Source organism: Coregonus clupeaformis, chromosome 10 (assembly GCF_020615455.1).
Source record: "Coregonus clupeaformis isolate EN_2021a chromosome 10, ASM2061545v1, whole genome shotgun sequence".
Taxonomy (NCBI): Eukaryota; Metazoa; Chordata; class Actinopteri; order Salmoniformes; family Salmonidae; genus Coregonus; species Coregonus clupeaformis.
Window position 1 is genome coordinate 45,403,811 of NC_059201.1, and position 23,963 is coordinate 45,427,773.

A 23,963-nucleotide genomic window follows, 5' to 3' on the forward strand; every position below is an offset into this window, starting at 1 on the left:
ATGGCATATTATTATTATTATTATGTGCCCGTGCGTGTGGGTATGTGTTCTGTCTGTTGGCTGTGGGTTTGTGATTTGTTGTTTTAGAGTTAGAGGTTCAGTTTGATGTTGTCTGCTTTCTCTTACCTCCCTTTGACATTGCCCCGTGTGTATGATGCAGGTAATTGAATCAGCTGCCACTTGAGATTGGGAGAATAATTTCAGCCGGAGAGAGAGTTCATCCGTGCGGGTAAATATGCATGATCACACAGCAGAGCAGCTGAGTGAGGAGAGCGTGAGAAAAATGAGGGGTTTTCAACCAGTCAGCAACGTTGTTACACTGCATCATTGTATTACTGTATCAGCTTCACGCACCACCAACAGAACAGTTATTTTTACCCTGTTAATTGGTGTCATAGCACTAACCTGAGACCAAATCTGCTTTCATCGAATGCCTCTAGATGCAGTATTGAGGTTTGGCACTCAAAATGTTTCAAGTGCTTATCTATTTATATTAGAGGCATTAAGTGCAGCAGAAATGTCCTCTACTCTCAACCATTCAGGACATCTTTACTTGTATATGTAAACATGTATATGTGTTTCTTTATCTGCATATCTGTGTATGAATAAAACAGTCCATATTGAACCGAACCCCTTTCACAAGAAATGTGAAATCTTACAAAAGCCTTGCGATTCTCTGTTAAAATTATATTCCCTTCCTGTAGCTAGCACACGCAAGTGACTGTAACTAGCTCAGGCATTCTACATTTTAGTCATTTAGCAGATACTCTTACACAGAGCGACTTACAGGAGCAATTAGGGTTAAGTGCTTTGCTCAAGGGCACATCAACAGATTTTTCACCTAGTAGGCTCAGGGATTTGAACCCAACGGTCTTAACCACTAGGCTACATGCCGTCTCTCTCACCCACACACACACTGTGGTGGTGGTGAAGGTACCTCCTACGCCTCCGAGAGAACAGAGACTGTAAAGACTGCCAGCCTATCCTTCATGTGACTCACACAGCAACAATGGCTGAAGAGAGCTGAACATAATGTAAACTATTGTCAATGTGAACCCCACTGGCTGTCAAGGTCCCTCCTCCTGATAATAGCAGGTAGGGACTAGGGAGAGCAACTGTAAATTGATGGGAGAGCAACATTTCAGCATTATGATTATGCCATAGATTCTGTTATATAACTTTACTGTTGGGGCTAATAAATAAATAATGTGTCTTATGAATATGATTTTCCCCACTCAAGCCTCAATTGGAAACCCAGGCTATTGTCGACATGAACCCTACGCATCGACGGGAGAACAAAACAAAATAATAAAATCCAAAATGTAGCATTGTGAAAATGTCACAGATGAAATGCCAAATTATCTTATGTAACAGTACTTTAGAGTCTAAAATATAAAAATAATATTAATGCTATTCCTCCCACTCTCAATTTGAGACCCATAATCTTCAAAAACCAAATTTGTCAAATGGATTTGAGTTTGGCTATCTTTGTGTACTTTGTAAGTACAAATACCTTAGTTACTGAGTGTATACTATTATTTGTTACAAAAACCATATGGGCCCTGTTAAAAAGTAGTGCACTATATAGGGAATAGGGTGCCATTTGAGACACTGTGTGTTATTTAATCCATATGAAATGTGATTATGTGAATAATATTAACGTTTGCCACATCCATCCATAGTGCCCACAACTGTTCAGCAGCACCCAAGCAGCCTTATGAAAGGAGCTGAGAGACTAAACTGTTACTGTGGCACAGTAGAGACAACACACTGTAGACACATCACACTGTAGAGACACAACACACTGTAGACACATCACACTGTAGAGACACAACACACTGTAGACACATCACACTGTAGACACAACACACTGTAGACACATCACACAGTAGAGACAACACACTGTAGACACATCACACTGTAGACACATCACAGAGTAGAGACAACACACTGTAGACACATCACACTGTAGACACATCACACAGTAGACACATCACACTGTAGACACATCACACTGTAGAGACAACACACTGTAGACACATCACACTGTAGACACATCACACAGTAGAGACAACACACTGTAGACACCACACTGTAGACACATCACACAGTAGAGACAACACACTGTAGACACATCACACTGTAGACACATCACACAGTAGAGACAACACACTGTAGACACATCACACTGTAGACACATCACACAGTAGAGACAACACACTGTAGACACAACACACTGTAGACACAACACACTGTAGAGACACAACACACTGTAGACACATCACACTGTAGAGACACAACACACTGTAGACACATCACACTGTTGACATTTAATGATAAACAACCAGCAGTGTCATCGTTTGTAATTGAGTTACAATAATGCTAAAAACAGTATAACCACACCACTAAAGCTCAAAGCCATGTAGATAATGGGAGAGAACTGTCACTGAGGTGTGATTATCATCACATTTGTGATGACGTGTGATTATCATCACCTTCTGTGGCAACCTCTTCAGCAAGGCAAACGATCATCCAAGTATGTAAGATGGTAAATGTTAGTTAACATGTGAAAGAGATCTGCAAGGCCATCTCATCTCATGTCTGTGCGTGAGCACAAGGCAGGCAAAAGCACATTCATATTCTCTGTCTCTGACTGCGTTTGCTGAAGCCCGACAATTTCTGGCAATTATGTCTGATTGTGCTTTCATTAAATAAACTCCAGGTGGTGTATGAGTCGTCTACTGGCACAAACTCATTCGGAACGCCTCTTCAATGCCTCACGCCCCCGCAAGGCCACCTTTCTAGGGAGAAAATATGCCATTCAATCCATCACCATCAGAAAGGCTAAACTATGTGTGTTTGATCTGGATGGATGTGTTTGATAGAGTAGCTTGCTCATTGCTTGTAGTGGCTAAACGAACACACAAACTTGCGCGCACACACACACACATGCGCCTACACACACACACACACACACACGTGCACACACACACACACACACACACACACTAATGACTTTCACACGCCTCTGAGAGAGCCATTTAGTCAGGTCAAGCGGTTGTCCAACCCTGTTCCTGGATAGCTACCCTCCTGTAGGTTTTCGCTCCAACCCCACTTGTAACTAACCTGATGCAGCTGATCAACCAGCTTGGGGGTAGAAGCTGTCTCGAAGCCTGTTAGTCTGAGAGTTGATGCTCCGGTAACGTTTGCTGGACGGTAGCAGAGTGAACAGTCTATGGCTTGGGTGGCTGGAGTCTACATTTTCGGGCCTTCCTCTGACACAGCCTGGTATAGAGGTCCTGGATGGCAGGGATCTCGACCCCAGTGATGTACTGGGCTGTCTGCACCACCCTTTATAGCGCTTTGCGGTCAAGGGTGGTGCAATTGCCATACCAAGGTTACCTTGGCGCTCTTGGGAACAGGGACAATGGTGGTCAGCTTGAAACATGTTGGGATTAAAGACTGGGACAAGAAGAGATTGAAAATGTCTGTGAAGACACCTGCCAGCTGGTCTGCGCATGCTTTGAGAACGCGCCCTGGAATTCCGTCTGGCCTTGGGATTGTTAACCTGTTTAAACATTTTGCTCACATCGGCCACGGAGAGCGAGATCACACAGTAATCCGGAAAAGTAGGGGCTTTCACTAAAGGCACAGTGTTATATTCCTCGAAGCGAGCAGGAAAGGCATTTAGCTCATTTGGGAGTTCTGCGTCGCTGGTCAGCTGGGTTTCCCTTTGTAATCCGTTATCGTCTGCAAGCCCTGCCACATAAAACGAGCGTCGTAGCCGGTGTAATAGGATTACACCTTCCTCCTATATTGTCTTTTTGCATGTTTGATGTCTCGTCTGAGGTCGTAGCGGGATTTCTTGTATGCGTCCATGTCCGTGTACGTTCATTGTAAGCGGTAGCTCTAGCCTTTAGCCCAGCGCGGATGTTGCCTGTAATCCATGTTTTTTGGTTGGGATACGTTCTTATAGTCACTTTGGGGGTGACATCATCTATGCACTTATTAATGAAGCCCATGACTGTTGTGGTAGACTCCTCAATGTTATTGGATGAATCCCGGAACATATCCTAGTCTATACTAGCAAAACAGTCTTGTAGCCTTACGTCTGCTTCGTCCGTCCACTTCCATATTGAGCGCATGACTGGTAGTTCCTGTTTGAGCTTTTGTTTGTAAACAGGCAGCAGGAGAATGGATTCATGGTCAGATTTGTTGAAGGGAGGACGAGGGAGGGCCTTGTATGCATTTCTGTGGGTAGAATTAAAGTGGTCTAGAGTTTTAGTGCCCCTAGTGGCGCAGAAGACGTGTTGGTAAAGTGAGGTAGGACAGTTTTAAGTCTCCTCGTGTTAAAGACTCTGCCCACCAGAAATGCTGCCTCTGGGTGAGCGGTTTCTTGTTTGTTTATGGCCCTATATTATTCTATATCAAGTGAGCAAAGCTTGACATTTCCTTCACACTTGAAGCAGCACACCAGTTGTTATTTATGAAAAAACACACACACCGCCTCCTTTTGTTTTCCCCGAAGCCACCGTCCGATCCTGCCTCTGCATGGAGAATCCACTGAGTACTACGTGCATAGCGTCATCACCAGCCACGTATCATAAGACATAAAGCGCATTCAGAAAGTATTCAGACCCCTTGACTTTTTCCACATTTTGCCTTATTCTAAAATTGACACAAAAAAAGATCTGAGTGACCATGGGGTTCTTAGTCACCTCCCTGACCAAGGCCCTTCTCTCCCGATTGTTCAGTTTGACCGGGCGGCCAGCTCTAGGAAGAGTACTGGTGGTTCCAAACTTCTTCCATTTAAGAATGATGGAGGCCACTGTGTTCTTGGGGACATTCAATGCTGCAGACATTTTTTCGTACCCTTCCCCAGATCGGTGCCTCGACACAATCCAGTCTCGGAGCCCTATGGACAAAATCTTCACCTGCTGTATCCTGTGCATGTGACCAATAAACGTTGAATCTTTAAACTTTTGACCAGAGAAAGCCATATGGGCCTTGGTCAAAAGTAGTGCACTAATACTGTATAGGGAATAGGGTGCCATTTGGGATGCTGCCGAGGAAAGGCTGGCTTACTGTCACTGTCATAATATCATTTCAATATGAGGCACAGTCAGTCAGTCAAAAACACTTCAAAATGGTTAAAAGAAAATGTTCAAGGTAGAAGAGCAGCCAATAAAATGAGGTCTTTGATATTTAAAATATAGCAGCGTTTTCCTTGTCTGCAGCTCTGCAGTGCTTAGTGCATGTTTAGAGGGATTGCACACCACACCACCACACCACACCACAGCACAGTGTCCTCATTCATGACCCTCCACCATCGGCTGTACTCTGCTCCGCTCTGCCGCCAGGCAACAAAGGAAAACTAGGTTAGCCATCTTCAAAGGATGAGCAGGGAAGAAACTAAAGCAACTAAAGCACAGTGAATTTGTGGGGAGGCTACGGGGAGACTCAGAGGGGATGTGCTTTACCTCAGCGTGAGACAAACTTCCAACAAATGAAGGTTTGGTGAGAGAGAGAGCGAGACAGAGAGAGAGAGATGGAGTGTGGCTTGGGATTTACAACAACGATCAATCTATAACTTCACATTGTAACCCAGTCTACATTCACAATCTGCCATTAAACTTCAGTTGAAGGAAAAACACGTCAGTTGGTGTTTAAATATTCAAATTAGGTTCCATTGTTTAATTGCACCTGAGGATACGCCGTTGGGTTTGCAACCTTTCAGATTTTACACAACATTAATGACAAAGAAAAGAGTAAGATAATTTCTGTCTGAGCGAAGAAGTTAAGTCGTTTCAACAACTCATTGGTTTCCGAAGAGATTCTTCACTTGTGTGGTTGCTAATGTATTAAATTATGAGGAAATGTAAATGTATCTGAGCTCTGGCTCCAAATGCTTCCTGTGATCAGACTTTAATTAAGCTCCTGGAATAATAATTTATTAGCGCTGTTATCTGCTCTCTTAGTCTCAGCGTTCCCATAGTGTGTTGTAAAAGTGAAGCAGTGCTGCGGGGAGGGAGAGTTATTTTCTGACACGGGCACCCTGGTGTCCACCATTATCCTCTAGCAATCTCAACATGTCACTCTTAATAGGGTGGAGATCGAAGCGCTAGCTCTCTATGGGCGGTGCTATAAGTCAGATAGGCCTGTGATTTACCAGGGGTGTATTCATTACACCAATTCTGTTGCAAAATGTTTTGTAACAGAAACTGTTTACTCAAAATGAAAAAACATTTGCAACGAAAATGTGAGTTTCTATTGGACAAATTCAGGTAGGTCCCTCAAAGTTCCATTTACTCTGTTTGCTTCCCTTTGGTTCTTAAAAGGTAAGCGGTTTCCGTTGCAAGACGTAATGAATATACCCCTGCTTTGGGTTTGTGTTATCTCCCTCTTGAAAAGAAGTGTCAGGTGCATGTTATTTTATATTACTTCACCTGATGAAGACCTGAGGAAGGCTGTTTCAGCCAAAAGAAAAGAATAGGAACTGCCTGTTTGAATGGAAAACAGGCCCTCTAGTCAAGGTAAAAAAAAACGCCAAGAGACATCCACTGTAGCTGTACAGCTACAGTAGCAAATTATGTACAGCTGCAGGCATAGCCTAAACAACTGTAGCAAATGCTGCACTGTTCTTGGCCCTGCATTGTGTTTTGTTTGTTATTTTTACTAGGTGAGGCTTTGCTCATGAGGATAACACCTTACCCAGCAGGCAAAACTGGCTGCAACATCATGATGACGTTATTGCAACCAGTCAGTTTTGCCCACTGGGAAAGGTCTAACAGTAATTTTTCAACAGTGATGTACACACACATAGATGTGTCAGAAATAACAGCCGATGGGCCCTGGTCAAAAGGAGTGCAGGGAATCGGGTGCCATTTCAGACGCAACCATACTTCACAGTGATGCATACAAACACACCCTCCCTCTACTAACGCCTGCTCTTACCTGGCAGGCGTTGTAGAGCAGCTGGTGCTCAAACTTCTTGATACCCAGAATGTTCTGGAACATCTCGTAGAGCTGGTCCTTGCTGAGGATGAGCTCAGAGGCTGCACTAGCCGTCATGCGTTGCTGAGCCTTGCGTGGGTCCTCGTCCCCACGGTAGATGGTGTCAAACTTGGCCATCCAGGAGCTGAGCACTGTCTCCTTGCTCAGGCCATCGATCTCGGGCAGGCTGCGGACGCGCTTCTCGATGTGCCTCTTGAACACCTCCCTGCAGTCATTGGCTGAGAAGCCCCCGCTCTGGACCATCTTGGCAACGCGGTCGCTCTTCAGGAACACCTGTGGTCACAGAGAGACATGTTGGAAAGCATAGATAACCACAAACTGTTGAAAACATGAAAACCATCTAAAAAGGAGGCAAAAATATATTATATTTATTAGGACATGAAGCCCCAAAATGTGCACAGTGCAATAAGGTGCATAAATAAGGTAATATTTTGGTTGACTTAACCATCATCAGTGTCATAAAGGGTGAGCACACACACTTGGCTCATATAAATGTAGATTACATTACATAATCAAACCTACTGTAGGTACAATAAATGCAAGTAGAGAATCTGAAATTCTACTGCAACAGAGAGAGAGAGAGCAATGTGATGTCAATGACTGTCACCTAACAAGTATAGATTGATAGGGTCAAACTGCTGTTGCAGCTACAGATAATAATACATTTAATTTATCAAGCGCTTTTCATAACAAAGAATCCAAAAGCGCTAACGGTGGCATGTCTTCATCTGGAGCAAGAATGCAAACAGCAGACCATGTAGTTATTAAAATATATGAACGATAATATATAATATAAGAACTTAAACATTTACACTGCAACTGTAAGACGCTAACAGCTAAAATGGATCTTACAATATTACTGAAGATAAACAATGAATATCTTTTTGTGTGTTTTATTTAACATATTTATTGTATTGAGTAGACTCTATTGTGACTGTATAGGTTTAAGAGGAATTGACTTACAGTGAGGGAAAAAAGTATTTGATCCCCTGCTGATTTTGTACGTTTGCCCACTGACAAAGAAATGATCAGACTATAATTTTAAATGGTAGGTTTATTTGAACAGTGAGACACAGAATAACAAAATAATCCAGATAAAAGCATGTCAAAAATGTTATAAATTGATTTGCATTTTAAATTAGGGAAATAAGTATTTGACCCCCTCTCAATCAGAAAGATTTCTGGCTCCCAGGTGTCTTTTATACAGGTAACGAGCTGAGATTAGGAGCACACTCTTAAAGGGAGTGCTCCTAATCTCAGTTTGTTAACTGTATAAAAGACACCTGTCCACAGAAGCAATCAATCAATCAGATTCCAAACTCTCCACCATGGCCAAGACCAAAGAGCTCTCCAAGGATGTCAGGGACAAGGTTGTAGACCTACACAAGGCTGGAATGGGCTACAAGACCATCACCAAGCAGCTTGGTGAGAAGGTGACAACAGTTGGTGCGATTATTCGCAAATGGAAGAAACACAAAATAACTGTCAGTCTCCCTCGGCCTGGGGCTCCATGCAAGATCTCACCTCGTGGAGTTACAATGATCATGAGAACGGTGAGGAATCAGCCCAGAACTACACGGGAGGATCTTGTCAATGATCTCAAGGCAGCTGGGACCATAGTCACCAAGAAAACAATTGGTAACACACAGGACTGAAATCCTGCAGCGCCCGCAAGGTCCCCCTGCTCAAGAAAGCACATATACATGCCCGTCTGAAGTTTGCCAATGAACATCTGAATGATTCAGAGGAGAACTGGGTGAAAGTGTTGTGGTCAGATGAGACCAAAATCGAGCTCTTTGGCATCAACTCAACTCACCGTGTTTGGAGGAGGAGGAATACTGCCTATGACCCCAAGAACATCATCCCCACTGTCAAACATGGAGGTGGAAACATTATGCTTTGGGGGTGTTTTTCTGCTAAGGGGACAGGACAACTTCACCGCATCAATGGGACGATGGATGGGGCCATGTACCGTCAAATCTTGGGTGAGAACCTCCTTCCCTCAGCGAGGGCATTGAAAATGGGTTGTGGATGGGTATTCCAGCATGACAATGACCCAAAACACACGGCCAAGGTAACAAAGGAGTGCCTCAAGAAGAAGCACATTAAGGTCCTCGAGTGGCCTAGCCAGTCTCCAGACCTTAATCCCATAGAAAATCTGTGGAGGGAGCTGAAGGTTCGAGTTGCCAAACGTCAGCCTCGAAACCTTAATGACTTGGAGAAGATCTGCAAAGAGGAGTGGGACAGAATCCCTCCTGAGATGTGTGCAAACCTGGTGGCCAACTACAAGAAACGTCTGACCTCTGTGACTGCCAACAAGGGTTTTGCCACCAAGTAGTAAGTCATGTTTTGCAGAGTGGTCAAATACTTATTTCCCTCATTAAAATGCAAATCAATTTATAACATTTTTGACATGTGTTTTTCTGGATTTTGTTGTTATTCTGTCTCTCACTGTTCAAATAAACCTACCATAAAAATTATAGACTGATCACTTCTTTGTCAGTGGGCAAACATACAAAATCAGCAGGGGATCAAATACTTTCTTCCCTCACTGTATATAATTCCTCAGACGAGGAGGAGTCACCCCTTTAGTCTTAATCTATACCCTTCAAACTCAACTCTGAATCTCGAAACCAGTTCCACTGCATTTCTTTATTGTTCCCCTTTAATCAGGGACTGATTTAGACCTGGGAAACCAGGTGTGTGCAATTAATTATTACTTAGAACAGAAAACCAGCAGGCTCCGGACCTCGTAGGGTAAGAGTTGAGTACCCCTGGTCTATACTATAGCTCATACATGAATATCATATACTCATTATCACCGGACGTCTTGTACAATAGACACAAATTACTTTTTATGACTGTTGGGGTGATGTGAGACGTCTGTTGTCCATAACATTTAGGAATACACACCAAACCAAATAATACCATACACCACACACATCCGTTTGTTCATCATTGTGGATTCAATGTACAGAAGTACAAAAGTCAGGGTCATCCTGTGTGTGTCTGTGTGTCCGTGTGGACGCTAGCTAGCTGGGCGGATTGAAGACATGATTTCAACCACTCATACTCTCAGGCTGCAATGGAATATGAACCAATGGAAGGTAGCCATCCATGCAGGATGACAAAAAAAAGGGGGGAAAGTGTCTGACTGCAGTACCACACCACAATAATGGTGGAATACTGAACGATGCAGTGTTAGATTTCCTCTCTGTGCTCTACAGTGATATACTGGAGTAATATAACTACAGCCATAATAGCAAAGAGAGCAGCATATATAACATTTCAAATGTTTGGGAGCAACGTTGATGGCCATTGGATGGAAACGCACTCGTTATTATCAAGACTCTCCTTCCTGGCCTCCCTCTCTCCTACTCCTGAATTATTCAGACTGAATGGGGAGAATGCTATTCTTTCTCATTTACTCCCAAACTGTGTGTGTCGTGCGTGTGTTTTAGAGTAAATGCCTATCTGAGAACTACCTGCCAGACTGACTTTCTCTCTTGGTCCAAACCAACCTTACTTTATAGAGCAGCTGGCCTAGTAAAATACTGATTTATGTTGTTTCCAACAGTCGGTCTGAAGTCTGGCAGATATACTTTGCCTGCTCTCTCTTTAAACTATTTTCTCTCCTGTGAAAGTACAGGGAGAGTGATGGGGCTCTGAATTAATATCTGGTTCCTATCAGGCAGACGGCAGCCATTTTACGGAGAGCTACTCTACCTTGAGCACTCACTGTCACAAATGACCATCACCGCTGACACAAACCACTGCTGGAGAAGCATATAATCTCAATTCAATAGCTATGATATTCTGTGGTCATTATCTGGCAGGGATGGAACATCGACAGGCAGGCTTTGTACATCATTAGAAAAACATAGAAAGAAATGGTGGATTGATTTCCATCTGAGTTTGTTTCTGTTACAACAGGTATAGTAGACCTTACCGTGAAATGCTTACTTACAAGCCCTTAACCAACAATGCAGTTTTAAGAAAAATAAGAGTTAAAAAAAGATTCACTAAATAAACTAAAGTAAAAAATATAAAAAGAGTAACAATAAAATAACAATAACGAGGCTATATACAGGGGTACCGGTACCGAGTCAATGTGTGGGGGTACAGGTTAGTAGAGGTAATTGAGGTAATATGTACATGTACGTAGGGGTAAAGTGACTATGCATAGATAATAAACAACGAGAAGTTGCAGCGTAAAATGCAAATAGTCCGGGTAGCCATTTGATTACCTGTACAGAAGTCTTATGGCTTGGGGGTAGAAGCTGTTAATAAGCCTTTTGGACCTAGAATTGGCGCTCCGGTACCATTTGCCGTGCGGTAGCAGAAGGAACAGTTTATGACTAGAGTGGCTGGAGTCTTTGGCAATTTTGAGGGCCTCTGTAGCGCCTTGCAGTCGGAGGCCGAGCAGTTGCGATACCAGGTGGTGATGTAACCAGTCAAGATGCTCTCGATGGTGCAGCTGTATAACTTTTTGAGGATCTGAGGACCCATGCCAAATCTTTTCAGTCTCCTGAGGGAGAATAGGCGTTGTCGTGCCCTCTTTTCTTGTTTGCTTATGGCCTTATACAGCTCGTTGAGTGCAGTCTTAGTGCCATTATCGGTTTGTGGTGGTAAACAGACAGCTACGAAAAATATATATTAAAAGTATCTTGGTAAATAGTGTGGTCTACAGCTTATCATGAGATACTCTACCTCAGGCAAGCAAAACCTAGAGCTTCCTTAATATTAGATTTTGCGCACCAGCTGTTATTGACAAATAGACACAGACCACCACCCCTCGTCTTACCGGAAGCGGCTGTTCTGTCTTGCCAATGCATGGAAAACCCAGCCAACTGTATATTATCCATGTGAAGTGTGTGTGTGTGTGTGTGTTCCTACGTTCAGCCATAAGACAGGGTGGGATCAGTAGAAGGAGCCGGTACTCCTCCATGCAGCCAGGACAGACTGCTTGTGTGTGTCTGTGTGCGTGTGGCGGCCGCAGCAGCAGCCAGGGACGGGCCAGACAGTTCTCAGGGTCATCCTCCATCTCCTTAATGACAGAGGGATGGGGACCGAGCCAGACAAGGCCATTGTCATAGCACCGGACACATACACACATCAGAGTAACTGTCTATCAGGCCCCTGCATCCTCTTAGACTGTGACAGCCAAATTGTGGCCGCATTGTCCACTGTGATAAAACACTAGTGACACACTACAATAAGAAGACAGTAGAGTTTTAACCATGTTATGTTATGTATTCACAGCACTGAATGAAATAATGAAGTTGCTGTGGGTGGGTAGAGAGACAGCGAGAGAGAGACATAAAAGGAGAGAGAGGGAGAGACCTTTCTTGCACAAGCCTGTAACAGTAAATCTATTTGTCCTGTTTGACTTTGGCGCATTCAGAGTTCTTCAAGGCCCAGGAAACAGATTGACACCTGTATTTGGGCATGCCTCAGCAGAGAGGAAAAGTGAAGTGAGATGGATGACTCTGTACGTGCGAGAATACAGCGTGAAGCAGACCAAGTGTTTTTTTTTGTATGGAGGTCAATGAGAGAGTGTAGAATTTTGTCAACATAAAATGTAATTGCTAATTTGCTAAGTGTGGCTTATTTGATTGAATAGAAGTTTCATAATGTTTCTGTTGTTACAAATGTACTGATTTAAGTGGATATACGTGGCATCTTATAAAATACATAACACAGTGTTTATTTAATGATGGTATTAAATCAGGTTTTCTGGACATAACAATGGGTGTCCCACAGGGACCGATTCTTGGTCCGGTACTCTGTCAGAGCTTCAATCTGCCTTTATTGCCCTGCAGAAAGCCTTTGTTGAACTGAATTGGTACTTAATGCAGGTAAAACCAAGTACAGTGCCCTCCTGAATTACTGGCACCCTAGGTAAATATGAACAAAAAAAGGCATTGTTGTTTATCAGTTTGATCTTACACACAAAATATCATATGAATCCAACCTTAAATTGAGTTAAAATTGTAAAAAATTAAGAAAAAAGAATATCAAGAAATATTTATTTTATTCAAAAACATGTGTGTCACAATTATTGGCACCCCTAGAAATTATTAAGAACAAAATGTATTTGGTGTATATTCCGATTGAGATTGTACTTGTCACGGATTCTGCCAAGGCTGCTCCTCCTCCTTGCTCGGGCAGGCTTCGGCGTTCGTCGTCCCCGGAGTACTAGCTCCTGCCGTTCGATGTTATCGGTGTTTGTTTAGTTTTGTCTGTATTGTTTACACCTGTTCGTCATTATGTTAATTGTTTCCCTTATAATTACCCCTGTCTCTCATCTGTACTTTGTGTGTGATTGTTTTCCCCTTCACGGTTGTCTATTTTGTGAGCGGGTTATTTCCTCCCTGCGTGGAGTTATTTTCTGTGTCCTTTTGGATCCTTTTCGTATTAAAAGTACGTATCCGAGAGTTCTGTGTCCTGCGCCTGACTTCGTTTACCGCATCTCACAGACAGTCTTGACAGAATCACACACCTTACCATGGAGTCAGCAGGAGCGACGGCACCGACTGGATCACTCGAGGAGCGCGTCCTACAACAGGCAGCGATGCTCCAAAATCTTGGTGCCGCTATGGATAACGTTATGAACACTTTGGGACGATGGGAGAGAGGAGGTTTGCCCACACCTCCTCCAACGATACCACCACCATAGGCTACTCCTATCGTCTCACATCCGGAGTCCAGTGGGATTCGGCTCTCGCTCCCGAGGGCTTATGATGGCACTGCAGCCGGGTGTCAGGGTTTCCTGCTCCAGGTGGAACTTTACCTGGCAACCATTCACCCGGCACCCTCGGGATACGAGAGCGTGTCCGCCCTCATCTCCTGTCTGTCCGGCAAGGCACTGGAGTGGGCCAACGCCGAGTGGGGAGGGATAGACGCCGCTACTGTGAACTATGCAGAGTTCACCCGCCGCTTCAGGGCAGTGTTCGATCATCCCCCAGAGGGGAAGGCGGCGGGTGAGCGTCTATTCCACCTCAGACAGGGGAGGAGGAGCGCACAGGAATTCGCACTGGATTTCCGGACTCTGGCTGCCAATTCGGGATGGAATGAGAGGGCCCTCATCGACCACTACAGATGCAGCCTGAGGGAGGACGTTCGTCGAGAGCTGGCCTGCAGGGACACCAACCTAAGCTTTGATCAGCTAGTGGACATGTCGATTCGCTTGGATACCCTGTTGGCTACCCGCGGACGTCCAGCGCTGGGGCCGTCCATTCCATCCCCCAGCACCTCCGAGCCGAGCCCTATGGAGCTCGGGGGTGCTGGTAGTAGGGAGGCCAGGAAGGAGGCTGTCCCCTGCACCAACTGTGGCCGCCGAGGACACACGGCGGTTCGGTGCTGGGGAGGGTCTCCTCGGATTCGAGGCAGCAGGCAGCGCACTGATGAGTCATTCCCGGTGAGTAAGGTCCCAACTCACCCAGAGCTCTCTGCTGTTCATATGTGTATCCAAGTGATGTTTCCAGAAGTTTCTTCTTACTCCCAGCATAAGGCGCTAGTCGATTCAGGCGCAGCTGGGAATTTTATCGATCGCCATTTCTCATATAAGTTAGGGATCCCTATATTACCAGTCGATGTGCCCTTCCCCATCCATGCCCTAGATAGCCGGCCTTTGGGGTCGGGATTGATTAGGGAGGTCACAGCGCCACTGAAGATGAAAACGCAGAAGGGTCATGAGGAGACTATACAGTTGTATTTAATTGACTCTCCGGCGTTTCCAGTGGTGTTGGAACTTCCCTGGTTAATATCTCATGACCCCAACATTTCATGGCAACAGAGGGCTCTCAAGGGATGGTCTGATCAGTGTGTGGGGCGGTGTGTAGGTGTTTCCGTAGGGGCAACGACGGTGGAGAGTCCGAACCAAATGCCCACAATGCACATTCCTCCTGAGTATGCCGATTTGGCAAGTGCCTTCTGTAAGAAGAAGGCGACTCAATTTCCACGTCATCGACAGGGGGATTGTGCGATAGACCTCCAGGTTGGCACGGCGCTCCCTCGCAGCCATGTGTATCCTCTGTCTCAGGAGGAGACGGCTGCTATGGAGACATACGTCGCCGAATCCTTGAGACAGGGATACATACGGCCTTCCACTTCTCCTGCGTCCTCAAGTTTCTTTTTTGTGAAGAAGAAGGATGGGGGTTTACGCCCGTGTATTGATTACCGTGGTCTCAATCAGATCACTATGAAATACAGCTATCCTCTCCCTCTGATTGCTAGTATGACGGAGTCATTACACGGGGCGTGCTTCTTCACAAAATCAGGAGCGCTTACAACCTGGTGCGCATTCGGGAGGGAGATGAGTGGAAAACAGCCTTCAGTACCACCTCGGGTCACTATGAGTACCTCGTCATGCCATACGGTCTAATGAATGCTCCTTCAGTCTTCCAATCATTTGTAGACGAGATTTTCCGGGATTTGCATGGACAGGGGGTAGTGGTGTATATTGATGACATTCTGATATACTCCGCTACACGTACCGAGCATGTGTCCCTGGTACGTCGGGTGCTGGGTAGACTGTTGGAGCATGATCTGTATGTGAAGGCAGAGAAATGTCTGTTTTTCCAGGAGTCCATCTCCTTCCTGGGACACCGGTTGTCTGCGTCAGGGGTGGAGATGGAGATTGCCAATTACGCACGGCTGAAACGCAGTCAGACTCCAACTACAGTAAAGGAGGTGCAGCGGTTTTTGGGTTTTGCCAATTACTATCAGAGGTTTATCCGGGGTTTTGGACAGGTAGCGGCTCCCATTACCTCCCTGCTAAAGGGGGGCCCGGTGCGTTTGCAGTGGTCGGCTGAGGCGGACAGGGCGTTTAGTCATTTGAAGGACCTGTTCACCTCAGCTCTGGTGCTGGCACATCCGGATCCCTCTTTGCCGTTCCAAGTCGAGGTGGATGCGTCCGAGGCGGGGATCGGTGCTATACTGTCTCAGCGCTCGGGCACGCCTCCAAAACTCCGCCCCTGTGCTTTCTATTCTAAGAAGCTCAGTCCGGCAGAGCGCAATTATGACGTGGGGGACAGGGAGCTGCTAGCTGTTGTCCAGGCCCTGAAGGTGTGGAGACATTGGCTTGAGGGGGCTAACCACCCTTTTCTCATTCTGACTGACCATCGTAACCTGGAGTACATCCGGGCAGCGAAGAGACGGAACCCTCGTAAGGCTAGGTGGGCCATGTTTCTGGCCCGGTTTGTCTTTAAGATCACGTATATCCCCGGGTCACAGAACGTTAAGGCACAGAGGAGAGGTCCATTGAGCCCACTCCGGTGGTGTGGGAGGTCGACACGGAAATCGAGCGGGCGTTACGTACCGACCCTTCTCCCCCAGAGTGTCCAGAGGGACGGAGGTACGTGCCGCTCGAGGTCCGTGACCGACTGATTTATTGGGCTCACACGTCACCCTCCTCTGGTCATCCTGGTATTGGTCGGACGGTGCACTGTCTTAGCGGGAAGTAATGGTGTCCCACCTTAGCTAAGGACGCGAGAGTTTACGTTTTTTCCTGCTCGGTGTGCGCCCAGTGTAAGGCGCCTAGACACCTGCCCAGGGGGAAGTTACAACCTCTCCCCGTTCCACAATGGCCGTGGTCTCACCTGTCGGTGGATTTTGTCACGGACCTTCCCCCCTCCCAGGGTAATACCACGATCTTGGTCATTGTGGATCGGTTTTCTAAGGCCTGCCGTCTCATCCCTATGCCAGGTCTTCCTACAGCCCTACAAACGGCCGAAGCCCTGTTTACTCACGTTTTCCGGCACTACGGGGTGCCTGAGGATATAGTGTCTGATCGGGGTCCCCAGTTCACCTCTAGAGTGTGGAGGGCGTTTATGGAACGTTTGGGGGTCTCGATCAGCCTTACCTCTGATTTTCACCCTGAGAGTAATGGGCAAGTGGAGAGAGTAAACCAAGATGTGGGTAGGTTTCTGAGGTCCTACTGCCAGGACCGGCAGGAGGAGTGGTCGGGGTATATTCCCTGGGCAGAGATAGCCCAAAACTCACTCCGCCACTAATCTCACTCCTTTCCAGTGTGTGTTGGGCTATAAGCCGGTTCTGGCACCCTGGCATCAGAGCCAGATCGAGGCTCCTGCGGTGGATGAATGGTTTCGGCGCTCGGAGGAGACATGGAACGCTGCGCACGTCCATCTGCAGCGGGCCATCAGACGGCAAAAGGCGAGTGCCGATCGCCACCGCAGTGAGGGTCCGGTTTATGCACCGGGAGATCGGGTCTGGCTCTCGACCAGAAACCTGCCCCTTCACCTGCCCTGCCGGAAGCTGGGCCGGCGGTTTGTGGGGCCATTTAAAGTCCTGAGGAGATTGAACGAGGTATGTTATAGGTTACAGCTGCCTGTTAATTATCGCATTAACCCCTCGTTCCATGTGTCTCTCCTCAGGTCGGTGGTAGCTGGTCCACTCCAGGAGAATGAGGTACGAGAGGCCCCTCCGCCCCCACTAGACTTCGAAGGGGCTCCGGTGTACTCAGTCCATTCCATCGTGGATTCGAGGCGTCGGATGGGGGGTCTGCAGTATCTCGTGGAGTGGGAGGGGTACGGTCCGGAGGAACGGTGCTGGGTCCCTAGGAGGGACATCCTAGATGTGTTGACAGAGTTCCACCGGAGTCACCCAACTCGCCTGCTCCGCGTCCTCCTGGCCGTCCCCGAGGCTGGTGCCGCGCGTCAAGGGGGGGGTACTGTCACGGATTCTGCCGAGGCTGCTCCTCCTCCTTGCTCGGGCAGGCTTCGGCGTTCGTCGTCCCCGGAGTACTAGCTACTGCCGTTCGATGTTATCGGTGTTTGTTTAGTTTTGTCTGTATTGTTTACACCTGTTCGTCATTATGTTAATTGTTTCCCTTATAATTACCCCTGTCTCTCATCTGTACTTTGTGTGTGATTGTTTTCCCCTTCACGGTTGTCTATTTTGTGAGCGGGTTATTTCCTCCCTGCGTGGAGTTATTTTCTGTGTCCTTTTGGATCCTTTTCGTATTAAAAGTACGTATCCGAGAGTTCTGTGTCCTGCGCCTGACTTCGTTTACCGCATCTCACAGACAGTCGTGACAACTTTTTAAAGTTCATCTGAGTCTTTGGGAACTCTTAAGTGGTCATCCACGACTTCCTGTTTCACTGGGGTATAAATATGAGGTGACACACAGACTAAATTCCCTTAGTCATCCATCAACATGAAGTTTTTCTGTATGGAGGAATGGTCTCAAATCCCTTCCTATGTGTTCTCCCACCTAATCAAACATTATAGGAGACCACTCAGAGCTGTTATCTTGGCAAAGGGAGTGTGCACAAAGCACTAAATGCATGGGTGTCAATAATTGTGACATGCATGTTTTTGAATAAAATTATAATTTCTTGATAACTCTTTTTTCTTTGACATTTTTTACTCAATTAAAGGTTAGATTCATATGATATTTTGAGTGTAAGATCAAGCTGATTTTTGTTCATATTTATCTAGGGTGACAATAATTCAGGAGGGCGCAGTATATGTTATTTTCCAAATCACTTAAAAATGTATCTGATTATTTATGCATACGTACTTGGATGGTGCCCTCATTGACTGTGTACCCGCTTATAAATATCTGGGCATTTGGTTTGACGAAAAGCTATCTTTAAAAAAGCATGTTGATGAGTTAGTTAAGAAATTAAAAAGTTAAATGGGCTTCTTCTGTAGGAACAGGTCCTGTCTTTCGTTAAATAGCAGAAAACAAATTGTTACCTTACCTCATTGTTAACCTTCAGACATATAAGTTACCAGACCCGGACTCATGGATGGCTAGCACTGGAGATCCCTTCAATCTCCACCGAGGTACGTAAATCTGCTTTTAGTTTTTTTGCGCCTCTCATGTGGAATAATCTCCAAAACTCCTTAAAGTTGGTGGAGATGGTGTATCTAGGGCAATTCAGACGCATGTTAGAGGCCCTTTTAACTGAAGATTTTGTTTCTTTCACATGATTGTTTTTTGCTTTTCATGTATTGTGTAATTGATGTGTATATAGATACGTATAGTGTAATTGTTGTTTATTGATGTGTTCATGCATCTGTGAAAGAGACTGTAGTGTCAGCATGACTCCCTGCTTAAATAAAGGTAAAATAAAATATTTGAGAAAAACAATGTTACTATCGGAGTTGTGCCTGTTGTTCACGTGTGAATCTGCCCTCTCATTGGCTAGAATATTGTCTTTATTCCCATAGTTACAGTATTGGGCCCAGCCTCTTGTCAGTAAATACACTGAGTGTACAAAACATTAGGAACACCTGATCTTTCCATGACATAGACTGACCAGGTAAATCCAGGTGAAAACGATGATCCTATGATCACCTGTGAAATCAGGTTAATGAAGGACTTTTAAGCCTTCAGACCATTGAGACATGGATTGTGTATGTGTGCCATTCAGAGGGTGAATGAGCAAGACAAAGGATTTAAGTGCCTTTGAACGGGGTGTGGTAGTAGGTGCCAGGCGCACCAGTTTGTGTCAAGAATTGCAATGCTGCTGGGTTTTTCACACTCAACAGTTTCCTGTGTGTATCAAGAATTGTCCACCACCCAAAGGACATCCAGCCAACTTGACACAACTGTGGGAAGCATTGGAGTCAACATGGGCCAGCATTATGTGGGTAAAAACTACAGTATTTCAATCGAGTCGCCGTTTTGTCTAATTAAATAACTTGTTTGTTTTCAAATGGATTGCTTTGGTTTTGGAGCCCCTTCAAGGCATTGCATTATTTGATTTAATGCAACCTTATAATATCCATCATACAGTGCCCTATGTAGGTACAGTAAAGAAGCCCTCGGACAGTATAGTATTGGGGCTCTAAGTAGTGGAATAATGGACGATAGAAAAGGAAATCCTCTAAATGGGTATTTTTTATCTGCACCATAATTCTCCTATTGTTGAACTGGTTGAATTGTGACTGTAATGTAGGTGTGAGTACGATGGCAGCCTCACTAGCACCAGAATAGCGTGTTAGCTAATCCATATAGTCAGTGAATAGATGTGATGCGATGTGCACACAACACGTTACATCATCTCATCCACCATTTTCCCCCCACACAGCACAGCAGTTCCCTGGAATTCAGGCCAAAGCACCAGAGCGCCGAGAAACAGAGCAGCCGCTTCCATCCCACTTACGAGTGATTCCTAACCCTACAGTTAGAGAGAGATAAACTAATTTACTGAGCAGCACTGAGGAAGAGGTATCTCTCTCTCTCTACCACTCTGTATCTCAACTCTGCCTCTCTGTTTTCAGCAGCACGGACAGACTGAATCTGAACTCTGTAGTTGCTCGGATTTTGATTTATTAGGAGAAGCTCTGATAACAGTTCCGGGAGACAGAGGGAGCTGGGGGGTCTTTTTGGGACTCTCATGTCTATGCTAATTGAGTTACAGCAGCAAATGACAGCTAATCAGCCTGGTCTATTACACTGAACGCTAACACCATCTCAGCACCACAACACATAGGAAACACATGTACGGGATGAAAACACATCATATACAGAGTAGCTACAGATATGGTAGCAGTCTCTATAAAGAAAGAGAAAATGATTCAGATGGTTCATTTAACCAGCGTATTGTGACAGTGGTGAGAGACAGTCGACAGATGAGATGACATTTATAGGTTTGTTACAGCATTGTGTTACAGCAGAGAGGGAGAGAGCGCTAGATAGAGATATAGACAAAGACAGAGGTTAGGTTATCTCGGGATGGAGAGAGAGAGAGAGAGAGAGAGAGAGAGAGAGAGAGAGAGAGAGAGAGAGAGAGAGAGAGAGAGAGAGAGAGAGAGAGAGAGAGAGAGAGAGAGAGAGAGAGAGAGAGAGAGAGAGAGAACCTCGTAGTAGTTCTGGACTGACAGTAATTACTATGGGACTGTGACTGAGAGAGGGGTTAGGTTGCTGTACCTCATAGTAGCTCTGGACTGCGTTGATGAATGCTTCGTCAGCCACTATCTGGGTGTCTCCATTGAGGAAAGCTTTGAAGCGGTCGTTGGTCTGCCGGAGCTGCTGCTCTGTGATCTGGGGAGGCAGAGGGTGTACAGAGGATACTTCAATAACACAGCCATATCACACAGAGGACACCTCAATAATAGTCATAAAACACAGCCATGGGTAGGGATAAATCAACCTGTCAAAGATGGGAGATGTATGGGTTATGGCTATGGAAGACAGTTGACATACATTAATGAAGGTAGTTCAGTGTTTTGAGAAGATACATTTTTAGGTTTGTATGATAGCTCTTGATTTGATTGCTTCTAACGAGGGAGGGGTGCTTGCTTAGCATGAGGAAGCAATATGTATATAAACTGTATAACAATAATCTTAGCTTATCTGAAAACTATATCTGAATTATATATGAAATATGTTATGTTGCCCCTTCTGTCTATACTAAGATTTGTGTAACAATGTCTCTCAATGAAGTACAACTGAATAATTGTTATCAATAGTTCACAGAGAAATCTTGGGTTTTTAAGGAAGTGAAACATCTTGACCAATAATGACTGAGAACAGGAGAAAGAAGATCAGGTAAATGCACCAGTCACCTGTAGTAAACACCACAGGCCAGAGAGACAGGCTGTACCAGGAGCACCTCTCCTTTAAAGATTGACTGCCCCTTAAAAGCAACTAATCTCTTTGAAAATGGCCTATGTGGCAACGATATGAGTCAGAAACATTTATTCTAGTGTCAACATGTACTACAAAGTGTAAATAGCATAATTTTGGTCATAAAGTCAGTCATGTCTAAAACGGAGTTTAGAACCTCAGTGCGTCACAACAAGTAATTTAAGGTTGGGTTTGGATTACAATTATGTCAACAAATCATGCCCCCTTTTTTCAAAATTGCCCCTCCGCCCACTTCACTTCCCTTCATTGAATGGGGCTCCTTGTTTCATCGCCCCCAATGCATTTCAAGGACGGCAGACTGAAAAGCCTTTTACGGATTGACAATGCCTCCACAGCCAAAGTTCTATAGTTTGCATGCCCTGCCGAAGGACTCTAGTCTGGGTACCAGTCTTTTGAGCTAACATTCCAATCCTTGACACTCAAGGCCAGTTTCTTTGGCAAATGACAGGTGTGGCAAGGAGTGGAATGTAAAAGCTGAACAGAGACGCAACCAGGCTAGAAGGACCCTAGCTAGCATGTGGAATAGGTGCTTGGAGTTTGTCTTGAATTGAATGGTATCAGTCAATGTGGGGAGGGAGAAACCCTGTGTATTCTGCACCAGGATTAGTGAACCCCTGTTCTATACGGGACACCACACAGGAAGGTATGACCACGCTGACATGTTTGCCAAGGTAGCCCCATTACCACCAGACAAATTGCCAATAGGCACAGCATCTGCATTGGCTGGGAATGACAATGAAAGGTGAAAGGTGCACATTAGAAGCTTCTACGGTATTATGTAAAGCGGTGGAGGTTCCTCAGAGGAGGAAGGGGAGGACCATCCTCCTCAGTGAATTTCATAAAAATCTAAATAGTGAAACATTAAAAAAAGTTATCATTTTTAGATGAAAATATACAACATATATTCACGTCACCAAATAATTGATTAAAACACACTGTTTTGCAATGAAGGTCTACAGTAGCCTCAGCAGCACTCTGTAGGGTAGCACCAAGGTGTAGCCGGAGGACAGCTAGCTTCTGTCCTCCTCTGGGTACATTGACTTCAATACAAAACCTAGGAGACTCGCGGTTCTCACCCCCTTCCATAGACTTACACAGTAATTATGACAACTTCCGGAGGACATCCAACTTATCAGAGCTCTTGCAGCATGAACTGACATGTTGTCCACCCAATCAAAAGATCAGAGAATAAATGTTGTACTTAAAGCATAAGCTACAACTAGCTAGCACTGCAGTGCATAAAATGTGGCGAGTAGTTGACTCAGAGAGAGAAAGACAATAGTTGAACAGTTTTGAACAAATTAATTTATTCCAAAATTAAGGAGAAGCAAGAGAGAGAGCTAGCTATATTTGTTTCTATTTTATTTTTACTTTCACTTTCATGTTAGTTCTAGCAGTTCTAGTTGACTATGATGTGACAACAATGTAGGCTGTGTGTAGCGGTCATGATATGAAGATTTGGCTTGGAAAGGTTTTTTCGCCTGGTCAAAGACAGCTGATGTGTTGTGCACTGAAGTCCACAAGCGAAGGGAAAGGTTAGAGGAGGAGAGCACGTAGATAGTTGCAAGAAGGAATTATACATACAACGATCAAAGTCATCATGCTGTTTTTATGTGGCTGCTATGAAAGTGACCAGGGGTGAATTCATTCCGCAGATCCTGTTAAAATGTTTCTTAAACGGAAGCAAACGGAGCAAAATGGGGATAAACATTCCTGAATTTGTCCAATAGAAACTCTCATTTGCAACTGTTGGACTAATGATTACACCCTAGATCAGCTATATGCAGGCAAGAGTGTGCAAGGCAGTATTGAATGTGTCACTGTCTGTCACCTTGATTACTCAAAATTCTCTGACCTGTGCACCTATGTTGTAAACTTTCATTCATAGGCTATGTTGTAGCAACCTCATTATAGGTACAGGGAAAATGTGAGTATCATGTAGTAGCCTAAACCTATCAATGTTACATTGAGCTGGTTGAATGGAATATGAATGACAGTCATCCAATATGCTGTAATAGAAATAAGGCCATGCTCATAAAAAAAGAATAATCCTCCCTCATCTTAAACGGCACCGACCGCCACTGATATAAAGGGTTGTTTTTTCTACATGGACCAGTTACTACATTTGAAAGTTATCGAAACACTTAGTTTAGGAAGGGAATGTTATTTATTATAAGCGTTACATGGAGAAATTCAGACCTCTCTAAAATGAAAATGGATGGCCTGTCACGGTTTCGGCCGAGGCTGCTCCTCCTCCTGGTTCGGGCAGGCTTCGGCGGTCGTCGTCTCCGGAGTACTAGCTGCCACCGATCTATGTTTCATG

The 23,963-nt window shown here is 45.0% G+C and overlaps 1 protein-coding gene across 13 annotated transcripts in view; it reads right to left on the reverse strand.

The window, feature by feature from the left end:
* Positions 1 to 23,963, reverse strand: part of LOC121575045 (calcium-dependent secretion activator 1) — a 155,384-nt gene that overhangs the window by 64,506 nt on the left and 66,915 nt on the right. For all 13 annotated transcript variants that reach the window (XM_041887843.2, XM_041887842.2, XM_041887844.2 and 10 more), the window contains exons 2-3: positions 20,921 to 21,034; positions 6,955 to 7,287 (exon numbers count right to left, since the gene is read on the reverse strand). In XM_041887843.2, the coding sequence (XP_041743777.1) occupies positions 6,955 to 7,287; positions 20,921 to 21,034 (447 nt within the window). The remainder of the gene's footprint in view (positions 1 to 6,954; positions 7,288 to 20,920; positions 21,035 to 23,963) is intronic.